Source organism: Physella acuta, unplaced genomic scaffold (genome assembly GCF_028476545.2).
Source record: "Physella acuta isolate Inbredline_101_S28 unplaced genomic scaffold, ASM2847654v3 ptg000275l, whole genome shotgun sequence".
NCBI lineage: Eukaryota > Metazoa > Mollusca > Gastropoda > Physidae > Physella > Physella acuta.
Window position 1 is genome coordinate 777,210 of NW_026731794.1, and position 20,777 is coordinate 797,986.

General features: G+C 48.5%; 1 protein-coding gene across 4 annotated transcripts in view; it reads right to left on the reverse strand.

The window, feature by feature from the left end:
• The window catches only part of LOC131939331 (SUN domain-containing ossification factor), a 49,243-nt gene that overhangs the window by 21,596 nt on the left and 6,870 nt on the right, over window positions 1-20,777 (reverse strand). The window contains exons 1-10 of one of the 4 annotated variants that reach the window (XM_059297569.1): window positions 14,676-14,975; window positions 9,461-9,522; window positions 8,553-8,711; window positions 7,993-8,172; window positions 7,211-7,332; window positions 6,814-6,997; window positions 1,742-1,849; window positions 1,115-1,279; window positions 406-464; window positions 80-151 (exon numbers count right to left, since the gene is read on the reverse strand). In XM_059297569.1, coding sequence (XP_059153552.1) covers window positions 80-151; window positions 406-464; window positions 1,115-1,279; window positions 1,742-1,849; window positions 6,814-6,997; window positions 7,211-7,332; window positions 7,993-8,172; window positions 8,553-8,711; window positions 9,461-9,522; window positions 14,676-14,855 — 1,291 coding nt within the window. In that variant the 5' untranslated portion in view covers window positions 14,856-14,975. Of the gene's footprint in view, window positions 1-79; window positions 152-405; window positions 465-1,114; window positions 1,280-1,741; window positions 1,850-6,813; window positions 6,998-7,210; window positions 7,333-7,992; window positions 8,173-8,552; window positions 8,715-9,460; window positions 9,523-14,675; window positions 14,976-20,777 lie in introns of those variants that run through there. The other 3 variants (XM_059297568.1, XM_059297567.1, XM_059297566.1) reach the window with 3 other exon arrangements.

The following is a 20,777-nucleotide window of genomic DNA, read 5'->3' on the forward strand; positions in this document are numbered from 1 at the left end:
AAGAGGTGATTAACTAGATGAATGTTTACCTTTAGCAACTGTCATTGGTCAAGAGGTGATTAACTAGATGAATGTTTACCTTTAGCACTAGTGAAAAGGTTGACTGTCTCCTCCACCATATCCTCCCCAGGGTCTCCAGTGGTGGCTGGTCCTGGGAGATGGTCAGAACATTTGGTCAGAACATACGGTCAGAACATACGGTCAGAACATTTGGTCAGAACATATGGTCAGAACATACGGTCAGAACATTTGGTCAGAACATATGGTCAGAACATACGGTCAGAACATATGGTCAGAACATACGGTCAGAACATACGGTCAGAACATACAGTTAGATCATACAGTGAGAACATCCAGAGAGAACATCAATAAGCAAGAACAAGTTACCTAAAGTTTAGTGTTTACCTTCAGGCTCTGGTTCAGGTTCATCATCTCCATCAGAAGCCATGTCAATACCAAACACCCTGAACAAAACCATCAGTTGTTACCATAGTTACAGAGTTCTTCAATTTTAATTGGCTAGTTAGCCGTACAATTTCACACTGAGCTTTCATATTTATAAGATATTTATAATGCAAGCCCACACCCCCTTTACCTGACCCCCGCCCACCTGAATGTTGTCAGGGGACAGTAGTGCTCCCCCACCCCTACCCTTCCACCCCTACCCCCCCACCCCCACCCACCTGAATGTTGTCAGGGGACAGTAGTGCTCCCCCACCCCTACCCTTCCACCCCTACCCCCCCACCCCCACCCACCTGAATGTTGTCAGGGGACAGTAGTGCTCCCCCACCCCTACCCTTCCACCCCTACCCCCCCACCCCCACCCACCTGAATGTTGTCAGGGGACAGTAGTGCTCCCCCACCCCTACCCTTCCACCCCTACCCCCCCACCCCCACCCACCTGAATGATGTCAGGGGACAGTAGTGCTCCCCCACCCCTACCCTTCCACCCCTACCCCTACACCTCCACCCCCACCCACCTGAATGATGTCAGGGGACAGTAGTGCTCCCCCACCCCTACCCCTACACCCCCACCCCCACCCACCTGAATGTTGTCAGGGGAATGTAGTGCTCCCCCACCACCCCTACCCCTACACCCCCACCCCCCCCCACCTGAATGTTGTCAGGGGACAGTAGTGCTCCTCTCCATGGTGTTCCAGCATCTCCACACGGACAAACTTGACAAACTCATCACTGAGCTGACTCTGGAATGACTGGACAACTCTGTCAGGCGTCATATCAAACTTGCCCAGAGTTATCCACTCTTTAGTTGGGAACCTGGACACAAAGCAAACCTTCATACATCATACAGGTCACAATCTACACATGACACAACAACATGTCACAATCTACACATGACACAACATCCATGTCACAATCTACATATGACACAACAACATCCATGTCACAATCTACACATGACACATCATCCATGTCACAATCTACACATGACACAACAACAACATCCATGTCACAATCTACACATGACACAACAACAACATCCATGTCACAATCTACACATGACACAACATCCATGTCACAATCTACACATGACACAACATCCATGTCACAATCTACACATGACACAACATCCATGTCACAATCTACACATGACACAACAACACCATCCATGTCACAATCTACACATGACACAACAACAACATCCATGTCACAATCTACACATGACACATCAACATCCATGCCACAAAGTTGGATGATAAGAAATGTGAACCAGCTGACCTCTGGCTAGAGAAGACACGAAAAGATTTGGGCTGGGATGAAAAGAGTTCCATGGTTCCAAGTTCCACACGATGTATCTGTAGGGGCTCACACAGTTCTACCACAAACCTGAAATTTTTAATCACATCCAGTTCACCATTCAGACAACACAACTACCCAGCACTGACCAGACAGACATTGCAGCACTGACCAGTTCCAGCACTGACCAGACAGACATTGCAGCACTGACCAGTTCCAGCACTGACCAGACAGTCATTGCAGCACTGACCAGTTCCAGCACTGACCAGACAGACATTGCAGCACTGACCAGTTCCAGCACTGATCATACAGACATTCCAGCACTAACCAGACAGACATTCCAGCACTGACCAGACATTCCAGCACTGACCAGACAGACATTCCAGCACTGACCAGTTCCAGCACTGACCAGACAGACATTGCAGCACTGACCAGTTCCAGCACTGATCATACAGACATTCCAGCACTAACCAGACAGACATTCCAGCACTGACCAGACATTCCAGCACTGACCAGACAGACATTCCAGCACTGACCAGACAGACATTCCAGCACTGACCAGACAGACATTCCAGCACTGACCAGACAGACATTCCAGCACTGACCAGACAGACATTCCAGCACTGACCAGACAGACATTCCAGCACTGACCAGACAGACATTCCAGCACTGACCAGACAGACATTCCAGCACTGACCAGACAGACATTCCAGCACTGACCAGTTCCAGCACTGACCAGTTCCAGCACTGACCAGACAGACATTCCAGCACTGACCAGACAGACATTCCAGCACTGACCAGTTCCAGCACTGACCAGACAGACATTCCAGCACTGGCCAGACAGACATTCCAGCACTGACCAGTTCCAGCACTGACCAGTTCCAGCACTGACCAGACAGACATTCCAGCACTGACCAGTTCCAGCACTGACCAGACAGACATTCCAGCAATGACCAGTTCCAGCACTGACCAGACAGACATTCCAGCACTGACCAGACAGACATTCCAGCACTGACCAGACAGACATTCCAGCACTGACCAGTTCCAGCACTGACCAGACAGACATTCCAGCACTGACCAGACAGACATTCCAGCACTGACCAGACAGACATTCCAGCACTGACCAGACAGACATTCCAGCACTGACCAGACAGACATTCCAGCACTGACCTGTTTCAGCACTGACCAGTTCCAGCACTGACCAGACAGACATTCCAGCACTGACCAGACAGACATTCCAGCACTGACCAGTTCCAGCACTGACCAGACAGACATTCCAGCACTGGCCAGACAGACATTCCAGCACTGACCAGTTCCAGCACTGACCAGTTCCAGCACTGACCAGACAGACATTCCAGCACTGACCAGTTCCAGCACTGACCAGACAGACATTCCAGCAATGACCAGTTCCAGCACTGACCAGACAGACATTCCAGCACTGACCAGACAGACATTCCAGCACTGACCAGACAGACATTCCAGCACTGACCAGACAGACATTCCAGCACTGACCAGACAGACATTCCAGCACTGACCAGACAGACATTCCAGCACTGACCAGACAGACATTCCAGCACTGACCAGACAGACATTCCAGCACTGACCAGACAGACATTCCAGCACTGACCAGTTCCAGCACTGACCAGTTCCAGCACTGACCAGACAGACATTCCAGCACTGACCAGACAGACATTCCAGCACTGACCAGTTCCAGCACTGACCAGACAGACATTCCAGCACTGGCCAGACAGACATTCCAGCACTGACCAGACAGACATTCCAGCACTGACCAGTTCCAGCACTGACCAGACAGACATTCCAGCAATGACCAGTTCCAGCACTGACCAGACAGACATTCCAGCACTGACCAGACAGACATTCCAGCACTGACCAGTTCCAGCACTGACCAGTTCCAGCACTGACCAGACAGACATTCCAGCACTGACCAGACAGACATTCCAGCACTGACCAGTTCCAGCACTGACCAGACAGACATTCCAGCACTGGCCAGACAGACATTCCAGCACTGACCAGTTCCAGCACTGACCAGTTCCAGCACTGACCAGACAGACATTCCAGCACTGACCAGTTCCAGCACTGACCAGACAGACATTCCAGCAATGACCAGTTCCAGCACTGACCAGACAGACATTCCAGCACTGGCCAGACAGACATTCCAGCACTGACCAGTTCCAGCACTGACCAGTTCCAGCACTGACCAGACAGACATTCCAGCACTGACCAGTTCCAGCACTGACCAGACAGACATTCCAGCACTGGCCAGACAGACATTCCAGCACTGACCAGTTCCAGCACTGACCAGACAGACATTCCAGCACTGACCAGTTCCAGCACTGACCAGACAGACATTCCAGCACTGACCAGTTCCAGCACTGACCAGACAGACATTCCAGCAATGACCAGTTCCAGCACTGACCAGACAGACATTCCAGCACTGGCCAGACAGACATTCCAGCACTGACCAGTTCCAGCACTGACCAGTTCCAGCACTGACCAGACAGACATTCCAGCACTGACCAGTTCCAGCACTGACCAGACAGACATTCCAGCACTGACCAGTTCCAGCACTGACCAGACAGACATTCCAGCAATGACCAGTTCCAGCACTGACCAGACAGACATTCCAGCACTGGCCAGACAGACATTCCAGCACTGACCAGTTCCAGCACTGACCAGTTCCAGCACTGACCAGACAGACATTCCAGCACTGACCAGACAGACATTCCAGCACTGACCAGTTCCAGCAGTGACCAGACAGACATTCCAGCACTGACCAGACAGACATTCCAGCACTGACCAGACAGACATTCCAGCACTGACCAGTTCCAGCACTGACCAGTTCCAGCACTGACCAGACAGACATTCCAGCACTGACCAGTTCCAGCACTGACCAGACAGACATTCCAGCACTGACCAGACAGACATTCCAGCACTGACCAGTTCCAGCACTGACCAGACAGACATTCCAGCACTGACCAGACAGACATTCCAGCACTGACCAGTTCCAGCACTGACCAGTTCCAGCACTGACCAGACAGACATTCCAGCACTGACCAGACAGACATTCCAGCACTGACCAGTTCCAGCACTGACCAGACAGACATTCCAGCACTGACCAGTTCCAGCACTGACCAGACAGACATTCCAGCACTGACCAGACAGACATTCCAGCACTGACCAGTTCCAGCACTGACCAGTTCCAGCACTGACCAGACAGACATTCCAGCACTGACCAGTTCCAGCACTGACCAGACAGACATTCCAGCACTGACCAGTTCCAGCACTGACCAGACAGACATTCCAGCACTGACCAGACAGACATTCCAGCACTGACCAGTTCCAGCACTGACCAGACAGACATTCCAGCACTGACCAGACAGACATTCCAGCACTGACCAGACAGACATTCCAGCACTGACCAGACAGACATTCCAGCACTGACCAGTTCCAGCACTGACCAGTTTCAGCACTGACCAGACAGACATTCCAGCACTGACCAGACAGACATTCCAGCACTGACCAGTTCCAGCACTGACCAGTTTCAGCACTGACCAGTTCCAGCACTGACCAGACAGACATTCCAGCACTGACCAGACAGACATTCCAGCACTGACCAGACAGACATTCCAGCACTGACCAGACAGACATTCCAGCACTGACCAGACAGACATTCCAGCACTGACCAGACAGACATTCCAGCACTGACCAGTTCCAGCACTGACCAGACAGACATTCCAGCACTGACCAGACAGACATTCCAGCACTGACCAGTTCCAGCACTGACCAGTTCCAGCACTGACCAGACAGACATTCCAGCACTGACCAGACAGACATTCCAGCACTGACCAGTTCCAGCACTGACCAGACAGACATTCCAGCACTGACCAGTTCCAGCACTGACCAGACAGACATTCCAGCACTGACCAGACAGACATTCCAGCACTGACCAGTTCCAGCACTGACCAGTTCCAGCACTGACCAGACAGACATTCCAGCACTGACCAGTTCCAGCACTGACCAGACAGACATTCCAGCACTGACCAGTTCCAGCACTGACCAGACAGACATTCCAGCACTGACCAGACAGACATTCCAGCACTGACCAGTTCCAGCACTGACCAGACAGACATTCCAGCACTGACCAGACAGACATTCCAGCACTGACCAGACAGACATTCCAGCACTGACCAGACAGACATTCCAGCACTGACCAGTTCCAGCACTGACCAGTTTCAGCACTGACCAGACAGACATTCCAGCACTGACCAGACAGACATTCCAGCACTGACCAGTTCCAGCACTGACCAGTTCCAGCACTGACCAGACAGACATTCCAGCACTGACCAGACAGACATTCCAGCACTGACCAGACAGACATTCCAGCACTGACCAGACAGACATTCCAGCACTGACCAGACAGACATTCCAGCACTGACCAGACAGACATTCCAGCACTGACCAGACAGACATTCCAGCACTGACCAGTTCCAGCACTGACCAGTTTCAGCACTGACCAGACAGACATTCCAGCACTGACCAGACAGACATTCCAGCACTGACCAGTTCCAGCACTGACCAGTTTCAGCACTGACCAGTTCCAGCACTGACCAGACAGACATTCCAGCACTGACCAGACAGACATTCCAGCACTGACCAGACAGACATTCCAGCACTGACCAGACAGACATTCCAGCACTGACCAGACAGACATTCCAGCACTGACCAGACAGACATTCCAGCACTGACCAGTTCCAGCACTGACCAGACAGACATTCCAGCACTGACCAGACAGACATTCCAGCACTGACCAGTTCCAGCACTGACCAGTTGCAGCACTGACCAGTTCCAGCACTGACCAGACAGACATTCCAGCACTGACCAGACAGACATTCCAGCACTGACCAGACAGACATTCCAGCACTGACCAGACAGACATTCCAGCACTGACCAGACAGACATTCCAGCACTGACCAGTTCCAGCACTGACCAGACAGACATTCCAGCACTGACCAGACAGACATTCCAGCACTGACCATTTCTTAGCCTTGCAGGGGTTGAGCATGTACTCATCAGGGTTGCCGTTGAGCAGATAGTTGATGTTCTCAGCCTCGGCATTGCTGGCTATCACCTTGGCTCCACAGCTGGCAGCGGCGTAGTTGTGGCGCAGTTTTTTCTGGTTGACTACACTGGCCTGGCTGACCACCACCTTGTCCTGGACTGGAACAGTTTGCTCACATTTTACACAACAAGCCTCCAGGAGGTGCTCTAGTTATCAGATTATTTTATACACCCACCACCAATATGGAAAATGGGGATTTTTTTAAAAAATGATTTACTAAATTAGTTCACATTTTAAAACCGTTTTGTTAATTGTGCTTAAATCATTTGAAAAATTTTCTTTTGCAAGTATGGTATCAAAAAATGAAATACTTTTCTCAATTTTCTGTTTCTCCTGTTCAGCTAAGTACTGTTTGGACCACTTGTCAAAGGTAGGGAACTCCTCTTCATCAGATACCTTTTTGGTTGCATCCAACAGCTCTTCATCCAAGCCACTACAACAGTTGGATAGTTTTATTACAGTCTAACAAAACAAATGACTACAACAGTTGGATAGTTTTATTACAGTCTAACAAAACAAATGAGCTACAACAGTTGGATAGTTTTATTACAGCCTAACAAAACAATCCTCCATCAAAACAAATGACTACAACAGTCAGATAAGTCTAGTACAGTCTAACAAAACAATCCTCCATCAAAACAAATGACTACAACAGTCAGATAAGTCTAGTACAGTCTAACAAAACAATCCTTTATCAAAACAAATGAGCTAGTATTCAAACTAAGATGAGTCGTGTATCAATATCAAAACAAATCAACAAGGCTAGACAAGGTGACCAGGATGATGAGAGGATGAGGTGAGTTTTACCTGAATTGGGTGCTGATGAGAGGATGAGGTGAGTCTTACCTGAATTGGGTGCTGATGAGAGGATGAGGTGAGTTTTACCTGAATTGGGTGCTGATGAGAGGATGAGGTGAGTTTTACCTGAATTGGGTGCTGATGAGAGGATGAGGTGAGTTTTACCTGAATTGGGTGCTGATGAGAGGATGAGGTGAGTTTTACCTGAATTGGGTGCTGATGAGAGGATGAGGTGAGTTTTACCTGAATTGGGTGCTGATGCTAGACCAGGTGACCACGATGAGGTGAGTTTTACCTGAATTGGGTGCTGATGAGAGGATCTTTGATGACGTCCACTGCCAGACCCCCCACCCCCACTGGCAGCTTGGATATCCCCTCCCAGGTGCCAGGGCTAATGGACTTCAACATCTCTGTAGCCTGGAGATGGTTCAAAGCTGGGGGGTCGTGTGCACCTGATGGCTGCTGCTCTGGGGTGCTGGGCCAGATAAACTTTGTTTAACAGACAGCCAGACATACAAGTTTGTGATCCTGTCACATTTTGTCAGCCACACTTACATTTTGTCAGTCACACTTACATTTTGTCAGCCACACTTACATTTTGTCAGCCACCCTTACATTTTGTCAGCCACACTTACATTTTGTCACCCACATTTACATTTTGTCAGTCAGACTTACATTTTGTCAGCCACACTTACATTTTGTCAGCCACCCTTACATTTTGTCAGTCACACTTACATTTTGTCAATCACACTTACATTTTGTCAATCACACTTACATTTTGTCATTCACACTTACATTTTGTCAGTCACACTTACATTTTGTCAGCCACCCTTACATTTTGTCAGTCACACTTACATTTCGTCACTGTGAAATATTTGTGCCTGTAGGTATTCGTCCAGCGTCTGAGTAGCTCTAGGCAAACCATTGATGCCAACCCCCTCAGTAGGTTTGGTCCCTGTGACAACCTGGTGCTCGCCATCCCTGTCAACCAGGGGCTGTAGTTTCAAAGGTGGGCTGCTAGACAAATCAACATATATCTAAGTTTCATCAGCTAAACCTGAGTAATGCACACACAAGCATCCATCAGCTAAACCTGAGTAATGCACACACAAGCATCCATCAGCTAAACCTGAGTAATGCACACACAAGCATCCATCAGCTAAACCTGAGTAATGCACACACAAGCATCCATCAGCTACACCTGAGTAATGCACACACAAGCATCCATCAGCTAAACCTGAGTAATGCACACACAAGCATCCATCAGCTAAACCTGAGTAATGCACACACAAGCATCCATCAGCTAAACCTGAGTAATGCACACACAAGCATCCATCAGCTAAACCTGAGTAATGCACACACAAGCATCCATCAGCTAAACCTGAGTAATGCACACACAAGCATCCATCAGCTAAACCTGAGTAATGCACACACAAGCATCCATCAGCTAAACCTGAGTAATGCACACACAAGCATCCATCAGCTAAACCTGAGTAATGCACACACAAGCATCCATCAGCTAAACCTGAGTAATGCACACACAAGCATCCATCAGCTAAACCTGAGTAATGCACACACAAGCATCCATCAGCTAAACCTGAGTAATGCACACACAAGCATCCATCAGCTAAACCTGAGTAATGCACACACAAGCATCCATCAGCTAAACCTGAGTAATGCACACACAAGCATCCATCAGCTAAACCTGAGTAATGCACACACAAGCATCCATCAAGTGACTAAAGACTGACACCCTGAGGTACCTGCTGTCTGTCTGTTCTACTCCATCTGTCTGTGGCCCTCCAGTGTTTTCACTGCCCTCAGTCTGAAAGAAAACAATGAGAAGCTGTCAGACATCTCAGACACAGACCTGCTGTACTGAATGGGTGTGTCAGCCATCTCAGACACAGACCTGCTGTACTGACTGGGTGTGTCAACCATCTCAGACACAGACCTGCGGTACTGACTGGGTGTGTCAGACACAGACCTGCTGTACTGACTGGGTGTGTCAACCATCTCAGACACAGACCTGCGGTACTGACTGGGTGTGTCAGCCATCTCAGACACAGACCTGCGGTACTGACTGGGTGTGTCAGCCATCTCAGACACAGACCTGCTGTACTGACTGGGTGTGTCAGCCATCTCAGACACAGACCTGCTGTACTGACTGGGTGGGATAACAGTGAGATGGCACTGTGTAGGCTACACCACTAACTCTTATGTATCTGCTCAGCTCAATAGAAGGGGGTACACAATACACAAATATTTGGTGTGATTTTACATCAGATATAGACATAATACATCCAGAACAGACCTTTTCATCAGCCACACACTTGACACCAGCCCCCCACACACTTGACACCAGTCCCACACACTTGACACCAGCCCCACACACAGTTGACACTAGCCCCACACACTAGACACAAGCCCCACACACTTGATACAAGCCCCCCACACACTTGACACCAGTCCCACACACTTGACACCAGCCCTCACACTTGACACAAGCCCCACACACTTGACACAAGCCCCACACACTTGATACAAGCCCCCCACACACTTGACACCAGTCCCACACACTTGACACCAGCCCCACACACTTGACACAAGCCCCACACACTTGATACAAGCCCCCCTCACACTTGACACCAGCCTCACACACTTGACACCAGCCCTCACAGTTGACACAAGCCCCACACACTAGACACAAGCCCCACACACTTGATACAAGCCCCCCACACACTTGACACCAGTCCCACACACTTGACACCAGCCCCACACACTTGACACAAGCCCCACACACTTGACACCAGCCCCCCACACACTTGACACCAGTCCCACACACTTGACACCAGCCCCACACACAGTTGACACTAGCCCCACACACTAGACACAAGCCCCACACACTTGATACAAGCCCCCCACACACTTGACACCAGTCCCACACACTTGACACCAGTCCCACACACTTGACACCAGCCCCCCACACACTTGACACAAGCCCCACACACTTGACACCAGCCCCACACACAGTTGACACTAGCCCCACACACTTGACACCAGCCCCACACACAGTTGACACAAGCCCCACACACAGTTGACACTAGCCCCACACACCTGACACCAGCCCCACACACTTGACACCAGCCCCCCACACACTTGACACCAGTCCCACACACTTGACACCAGTCCCACACACTTGACACAAGCCCCACACACTTGACACAAGCCCCACACACTTGACACCAGCCCCCCACACACTTGACACCAGTCCCACACACTTGACACCAGCCCCACACACTTGACACAAGCCCCACACACTTGACACAAGCCCCACACACTTGACACCAGCCCCACACACTTGACACCAGCCCCACACACAGTTGACACTAGCCCCACACACCTGACACAAGCCCCACACACTTGACACCAGCCCCCCACACACTTGACACCAGTCCCACACACTTGACACAAGCCCCACACACTTGACACAAGCCCCACACACTTGACACCAGCCCCCCACACACTTGACACCAGTCCCACACACTTGACACCAGCCCCACACACTTGACACAAGCCCCACACACTTGACACAAGCCCCACAGACTTGACACCAGCCCCCCACACAGTTGACACTAGCCCCACACACTTGACACCAGTCACACCCCACACCCTTAACACCAGCTCCACACACTTGACACCAGTCCCACACACTTGACACCAGCCCCCCACACACTTGACACCAGCCCCCACACAGTTGACACTAGCCCCACACACTTGACACCAGCCCCACACACTTGACATCAGCCCCACACACTTGACATCAGCCCCACACCCACACACATTTCACACCAGCCCCACACACTTGACACCAGTCTCTCACACTTGATACCAGCCCCATCTCTATTGTATCCAGCACACACTATCACTGCCTATATTTAAGCCCTCCCAATCACTGCCTGTATTGTAGCCCACACTATCACTGCCTATATTTAAGCCCTCCCAATCACTGCCTGTATTGAAGCCCACACTATCACTGCCTGTATTGTAGCCCACACTATTACTGCCTATATTTAAGCCCTCCCAATCACTGCCTGTATTGAAGCCCTCACAATCACAGCCTGTATTGAAGCCCTCACAATCAAAGCCTGTATTGAAGCCCACACAATCATTGCCTGTATTGAAGCCCACACAATCACTGCCTGTATTGAAGCCAACCACCCTCTCAACCAAATTCCTAGGTATTTCACTGCCATGATCTAAATGTAATACAATACAACCAACATTCGACACCAGACCATCCCTGCAATAGAACACAGCAGTAGTAACTAGAAAACAGAATGTTACAGACTCCAGCCTTGACCTTCAACTGCCCCCCCCCCTCAAGGTATTTCACCTGTGGTACGGTTCAGTGAAGCTGGTCTCAAGACATTATTGTTAGCTGCTATACTCTGTCTGGCATTTGTCGCTATTGAAAAGTTATAGACAGGCTGACATAGACAGGTTATAGACTGGGCTACTAATGTACTTAACCTTCATGCTACCGACAAACATCTGCAGCCACTGCCCTTACCATGTGTGACCGCTGGTCAAAATGAATAAAAGCGAGTGGTGACGTCTGTAAGGCCTGTCTAAACTATGCTAATTGATTCAATCATTGGGCTTGGACGTCACCAACAGACCTCGTGGTACACTGACGTCACCAACAAACCTCGTGGTACACTGACGTCACCAACAGACCTCGTGGTACACTGACGTCACCAATAGACAAGAGCTCGTTGTACCGTATATAGAGAAAGTGACCTGGTTTTCTCATCTCTACAGCAACCCCCCCCCCCCCCGTCTTGTGGTTCATTAGGTAATCAGGTGTGAGGGCTAGTTCGACTGAACATACAGAGTCTAGACAAGAAAGTGTAAGGAATAAAACGACACCACTGACTACAGAAGCTAACACGAACTCCATAGACAACCAACTATGTAACTGTGACAATGGCAACGTGTTTTATTGAATGATTGGATCCAATGCTACACCTAACATCTGGCAGACACGTTGTGTGGGTTACAACAATTCATTTATCAGATGGCTCGCTCATCACTAGATTAAACACGCATAGATAAAAGCTGAATGTATCCTGCTGGTGGCTGGGGACTGGCCTGTTGATATGTGGTGGGGTCAGTTTGGGGACACGTAGGGCTGTCAGTTGGGGACACGTAGGGCTGTCAGTTGGGGACACGTAGGGCTGTCAGTTGGGGACACGTAGGGCTGTCAGTTGGGGACACGTAGGGCTGTCAGTTGGGGACACGTGGGGCTGTCAGTTGGGGACACGTAGGGCTGTCAGTTGGGGACACGTAGGGCTGTCAGTTGGGGACACGTAGGGCTGTCAGTTGGGGACACGTAGGGCTGTCAGTTGGGTCAGTTGGGGACACGTAGGGCTGTCAGTTGGGTCAGTTGGTGACACGTAGGTCTGTCAGTTGGGGACACGTAGGGCTGTCAGTTGGGTCAGTTGGGGACACGTAGGTCTGTCAGTTGGGGACACGTAGGTCTGTCAGTTGGGGACACGTAGGGCTGTCAGTTGGGGACACGTAGGGCTGTCAGTTGGGGACACGTAGGGCTGTCAGTTGGGGACACGTAGGGCTGTCAGTTGGGGACACGTAGGGCTGTCAGTTGGGGACACGTAGGGCTGTCAGTTGGGGACACGTAGGGCTGTCAGTTGGGGACACGTAGGGCTGTCAGTTGGGGACACGTAGGGCTGTCAGTTGGGGACACGTAGGGCTGTCAGTTGGGGACACGTGGGGCTGTCAGTTGGGGACACGTAGGGCTGTCAGTTGGGGACACGTAGGGCTGTCAGTTGGGGACACGTAGGGCTGTCAGTTGGGGACACGTAGGGCTGTCAGTTGGGTCAGTTGGGGACACGTAGGGCTGTCAGTTGGGTCAGTTGGTGACACGTAGGTCTGTCAGTTGGGGACACGTAGGGCTGTCAGTTGGGTCAGTTGGGGACACGTAGGTCTGTCAGTTGGGGACACGTAGGGCTGTCAGTTGGGGACACGTAGGGCTGTCAGTTGGGGACACGTAGGGCTGTCAGTTGGGGACACGTAGGGCTGTCAGTTGGGGACACGTAGGGCTGTCAGTTGGGGACACGTAGGGCTGTCAGTTGGGGACACGTAGGGCTGTCAGTTGGGTCAGTTGGGGACACGTAGGTCTGTCAGTTGGGGACACGTAGGGCTGTCAGTTGGGGACACGTAGGGCTGTCAGTTGGGGACACGTAGGGCTGTCAGTTGGGTCAGTTGGGGACACGTAGGTCTGTCAGTTGGGGACACGTAGGGCTGTCAGTTGGGGACACGTAGGGCTGTCAGTTGGGTCAGTTGGGGACACGTAGGGCTGTCAGTTGGGTCAGTTGGGGACACGTAGGGCTGTCAGTTGGGGACACGTAGGGCTGTCAGTTGGGGACACGCAGGGCTGTCAGTTGGGGACACGTAGGGCTGTCAGTTGGGGACACGTAGGGCTGTCAGTTGGGGACACGTAGGGCTGTCAGTTGGGTCAGTTTAGTCTCGTAAAACAAACAAAAACGTTACCTTCCACTGCAGGGGCCCATACCACTCGCCAACATACATGTGTGCAGAACGTTACCTTCCACTGCCCATACCACTCGCCCAACATACATGTGTGCAGAACGTTACCTTCCACTGCCCATACCACTCGCCCAACATACATGTGTGCAGAACGTTACCTTCCACTGCCCATACCACTCGCCCAACATACATGTGTGCAGAACGTTACCTTCCACTGCCCATACCACTCGCCCAACATACATGTGTGCAGAACGTTACCTTCCACTGCCCATACCACTCGCCCAACATACGTGTGTGCAGAACGTTACCTTCCACTGCCCATACCACTCGCCCAACATACATGCGTGCAGAACGTTACCTTCCACTGCCCATACCACTCGCCCAACATACATGTGTGTAGAACGTTACCTTCCACTGCCCATACCACGGCTTCTGGTCTTGCATGCTCCACATGAAACAACAGCCTACAATTAACAACAGCGTCCGTGGCTTGACCGCCTCGGACATGCTGGACATGAACATTGTCACGACAGTCTGCAGCTTGCATATGACAGCCGGCAAGTGTTGACATGGAAATAGTTGTTCCATGACAGCTGCTCTTGATCATTTCAACATCGTGCCCATGTTAAGCTAAAGTCATGCATCCTTGTGTATTAAGTGTTTTATGTCTCAAAACACTTAGTGTTTCAGTGATCCGTGCTCTTGAATGCAATAATCCTTGCAGGGGCAGATATAATGTGGGCTTGTGTTAGGGTACCACAGTGCTGGGACGACTGCTTGTGTTAGGGTACCACAGTGCTGGGACGACTGCTTGTGTTAGGGTACCACAGTGCTGGGGCGACTCCTTGTGTTAGGGTACCACAGTGCTGGGACGACTGCTTGTGTTAGGGTACCACAGTGCTGGGACGACTGCTTGTGTTAGGGTACCACAGTGCTGGGACGACTGCTTGTGTTAGGGTACCACAGTGCTGGGACGACTGCTTGTGTTAGGGTACCACAGTACTGGGACGACTCCTTGTGTTAGGGTACCACAGTGCTGGGACGACTGCTTGTGTTAGGGTACCACAGTGCTGGGACGACTGCTTGTGTTAGGGTACCACAGTGCTGGGACGACTGCTTGTGTTAGGGTACCACAGTACTGGGACGACTCCTTGTGTTAGGGTACCACAGTGCTGGGACGACTGCTTGTGTTAGGGTACCACAGTGCTGGGACGACTGCTTGTGTTAGGGTACCACAGTACTGGGACGACTCCTTGTGTTAGGGTACCACAGTGCTGGGACGACTGCTTGTGTTAGGGTACCACAGTGCTGGGACGACTGCTTGTGTTAGGGTACCACAGTACTGGGACGACTCCTTGTGTTAGGGTACCACAGTGCTGGGACGACTCCTTGTGTTAGGGTACCACAGTGCTGGGAGCGTGTGGGTACCACAGTCAAGAGTGAAATAGAAACCAACAGGTAGGAGAGCTGTGGGCAGCAGGTGTTTCTTCTAGCTGGGTCAACTCACGGACAGTGTGGACGGTCACCACCGGAAACTCAAGGAAATACGGGTGGGGGAGGGGGGCTAAGAGGGTCCAACAGGCGCCTTTAACACTTCCGTCAGTCACTACTGCTTTGACGATTGTAGGAAAAAAAGTCACAGGAAAAAAAAACACAGGAAAAAAAAACACAGAAAAAAAGTCACAGGAAAAAAAGTCACAGGAAAAAAAGTCACAGGAAAAAAAGTCACAAATATATATTTGCATGATATTTGTTAATACTTGTATGTATTAAATATTTAGAGAGTGCAAATTAACTTAGGATTAATTAAATGTAATGTAATGTGTTTAGGCTGTATACGCATAGGAATTTTTATAATTCATCTAAAACTATTTATTATGAAGTATGTAGATTGTAATTATTTTAAACTTAAGATTAGTAGCATTTAATAGAATTCTCCAAAGTCCACGTTTTTCATCGTGTTTGTTTTTTAAATACCAATATTAAATTACAGTGAAATGGTAAGTTCATCTGACTTGCTGCCCTCAACTCATGGCAACAATAGTTATGTTTAGTTCAACCACCTTTACTGCCCACATTTATCACGCTCATTACATAATAAAACTTAGGATCAAAACAGAAAGCCGACAAGGTTCAAAGGCTGTCATTGACGCATAACGTCAACAACACAAAATATGTTCGGACAATGCCTACTGAGGAGAGGCCGACCAGAGAATAGCCGACGGCAAAATGTGCCTAAATTTCTTTTATAATTAACTTTTCTACCGCGTATTTAACTAAATACGCAACAAAAGTTGAGATTGTTGTGTTAATTATCTTAGAGTATTTTTACTTACAATTGTTATAAATCATAATGCTTTTAACGTCTATAAATAATTTATGCTATCAAAAAATACAACCCACAACAATAAACATACAAAATTTTACAATTCTTAACAAATTAATAAAAATATTTCTAAAAATATTTTTTGTGACTTTTTTTCTGTGACTTTATTTCTGTGACTTTTTTTCCGATAAAATTTTTCGACTGTGACTTTTTTTCTGTGACTTTTTTTCCTAGCAAAAACTGTGACTTTTTTTCTGTGTTTTTTTTTCCTGTGACTTTTTTTCCGTTTACCGCTTTGACACCCGACTTATGGGATGGCGCAATTCAAAAGTCCAGTGAGTCAAACGTGGGTTATTGTATTAATATATCAACACAAATTATCCTACTTAAGCCACACCCACTCACCAAAAGGTATCCAACGAAAGCCACACCCACTCACCACAGACTGTCCTATGAAATGCACATCAGATGAGCACAGAGTAACAATAGCAATAAACTCAAGCAAGCGGCAGACAATGAACACAGGAGCACGGTGGGTCAAACACAGCAATCAATAGATGAGCCTTGCATCACAGCCTGGCGTGTGGTCTAGCGCAGATCAGCGGTCACGACTTGAGATGCCCAAAGTCAACAATGTGGCTTACAACTAACCCGGTCTATTGTCCAGACGCGCTAACTGATGACGTGGACTTAAGGGCTGACATACAGCAGAGATCACATGGGAAACTATGGCGGTTCAACAGGTGGTATAAACAATACAGCTAAAAATAGACTCAGGTCGCGAACTTCTGTCGGTGTTCATTCAATATATTCATCACACAGCCCACTTAATGCTCAGATATGCCAACTAAACAAGAGCACCTAAATTCCAAACAAGCCCACCTAAATTCAAGACAAGTCTCTCCCCCCCCCCCACCCAAAAAAAAATTCCAGACAAGCCCACCTAAATTTCAAACAAGCCCATCTGAATTCCAGACAAGCCCACATAAATTTCAAACAAGCCCATCTAAATTCCAGACAAGCCCACCTAAATTTCAAACAAGCCCACTTGGATTCCAGACAAACCCATCTCAATTCCAGACAAGCCCACCTAAATTTCAAACAAGCCCACCTACATTCCAGAAAAGCCCACCTACATTCCAGACAAGCCCACCTAATGCAGCGGGAAAAGTCTGGAAAGTTCCGTTGAATATTTTAAAATCGTGTGTTATTAAAGAATGTATTTCTAAAAACGTGATCGTGTGGTTTTATTCGACTTATCTAAAGACAGGACGTATTTGCTGTTTTCATTTTTTTCGGTAACAAAACTAAATTAATTTTTTCCTTCTCATTTTCTCACTGTTAACATAAATAAACATGATGTGACTAGGTCATGTGGTTTAAAAAATAGAATTTGGATAAAATAGATCAGCAAAGTTTGGAACTTTCTACACAGTGGGGTTATGAGAAACACGATCATGGAGTTTGTACAGTCGATTAAACTTGATATTATTCAAGTCAAACTTTAGATACAAATTTCGACTTGATATAAAAATTCGGCCTTGAAAGCAAACTTTTTAAAAACCTTTTATAACACTGATTCTTAAAATATTAAATTTCTGAATTTTTTTCACATGTTAAGGTTTTTTGTTGACGACCACGGTGCATGAAGGTAAAAGACACAAAACACGTTGTTACTTTCTCGTTGAGTATAGAGGTATTGTTATCGTGCACACACATGACATGAAACCTTTGCCGTTTTATAACCCCCTTCTTAATCGTATAAGGGATATAAAGGATCGATCTGTAATCTGCGAAAATCTAGATCAAAATTTCGACAACTTTCGGTGCCGGAAAAACTTTTCAATCCTGTCCGTCTGCGTATATGTCTGTAAACACGACAACTTGAGTACCGTGTAAGTTATGCTGAGGAAATCTCATACATAAGTAATATGTTCACTTTTTTGTTTTCTTTTGAGAGATGTCGGGTAACCGGAAGTGATAGTACTCTTTTTCCGGTTTCTTAACAGCCGATAACATGAGTACCTTATACGTTAGGTAGGCGAATTTCACAAATAAGATCTTATACGTGGATCACTCAATTTTTTAGTGACCTCGGACATACGCAATCGGTAATTACTCTAATTGTAAGTTTTTAAAATACCGATAACATGAGTACTGGTTTAGTTAGCTGGATAAAATTTCATACAGAGATATTGATCTTATTCACTGTTTGCAGTCGAATTTTAAGTAGTACTTTAGGCTATTTCTGATTTTTCAAAAAATGTATTCAATATTTCCTTTTTGCGCTCTAGTTGGTGTGCAAATCATTTTTCTACGCGATGTTTTTCTTTTAAAGAAAATTATAAAAATATTTCTATTGTCCGATTGCACTGGAAGTGCCATCCCTTACTGCTATAGAAAATTTAGGGGAGATCACTCCCGCTTTATCTTATCCGTCAACAATAATAATTGGAGGAAGACGTCGCGTCTAATTCTGTGTTGTTCTTCCAAGCCCACGTAGCAAGCCCACATAACAAGCCGCCTGTACCGAGTTACTATGACCTTGTATTCCCGACACGGCGCGAACCTGTCAGTGTAATCTCCCAGCTAGGCTGTGAGCCGTCTAACCTTTGACCTGCACTGTGGTGTGTAACCAGTGTCTCCACGTGACCCTGCAGCAAGTTAACCTGACCAACTCCTTAAGCTGCCACAAACGTACACATGTTCACTGGACTGGAGGTTGTCGGTGGTCGTGAGGAGGTTGTCTAGTCGTGAGGAGGTTGTCTAGTCGTGAGGTTGTCTAGTTGTGAGGAGGTTGTCTAGTCGTGAGGAGGTTGTCTAGTTGTGAGGAGGTTGTCTAGTTGTGAGGAGGTTGTCTAGTCGTGAGGAGGTTGTCTAGGGAGGAGGCTAGTCTCATATGTTGCTGTGGTGCTCCATCTAGACGGAGATAGGTCGGTCCAGTGTAAAGATCGTCACCAGGAACGTGAACTCTAGAGGTCAAAGAGTTCTTGCATCCACTTAAACCACCTTGTGTTGTGTCGGGTCGAAAGTCAGACGTGTTGTTTAGTTAGTTCAGTTAATGCTGGTGCTAATATGTGGCTTCACTTCTGCTACATTCTGATAGTCTATTTAGTTCAGTGAATGCTGGTGCTAATACTGCTACACAGAGTTTCTTCCAGGCATCTCTTAGGGGGGGGGGGCGCTTTCCCCCCCCCCCCCCACTGAAAAAATTCTACCGCCCCCCCCCCCCCCCCCCGAACGAAATGAAATGTATATAATTTATATAGAAAATACATACTTTTAACAGTGTCCGCCCCCCGAAGAAAGTCTACCGCCCCCCACCCCGAAAATTTCAAGTGCCCCCCCCCCCGGAGAAAAAAGTCTGGAAGAAACACTGCTGCTACACACTGATAGTCTAGTTAGTTCAGTGCAGTGGCGTAGCGAGGTCGGGTGTCACCGGGTGCGGCACTTAAAGGTGTCACCTCCCTGAGGCGTAGCCCTCAAACTTTCGATTTGCACCCCCCCCCTTCAAATTTTTCTCTATATATTTTGCTCTTTTTTCCTTGGTGTCACCCCCCTAAATGGTGTCACCCGGTGCGGTCCGCACACCCCCCCCCCCTCGCTACGCCTCTGGTTCAGCGAATGCTGGTGCTAATATTTGGCTCCAGTTCTGCCGGAGACATTTTTAAACTATTCAACGTGGTAAATGGACTACGGCTCAAGAAACAGACATGACGTCAGGCGCTATTTTTAGACGGATACATTTAAGTGCAAAAGATGGAGCTTTTACACTGGTCGTTTACAGCTAGAGGGGAGGACAGCCTTGAAGCGGAAGGGATGGTTAGTGTGGATGGTAACACCCCCACCCCTAAAATTACCAACCGTAGACCGACACGTATATACCCCCCCCCCCCCCGGACAGTGGCGTCGCTAGGTCGGGTCTCACCCGGTGCGTCAAGTTATGGTGTCACCCCCCCCCCCCCCCCTGCGAAAAAAAATTATTTATTTATACCTCCCCACCCCCAGACGTGGATTGAGGGGTCAGTTATAGCAATTTTCAAGAAAACCTCTTTCTTCAGGCAAATTTTGAAAGGTTTGTTGGTTTTACACCCCCTCCACCCGATGATAGCTTAAAATTGTGCACAGATAATACGAACGATGTTCATCTATAATAGTCGGTTGTAATTATAGCTGGATGTAGT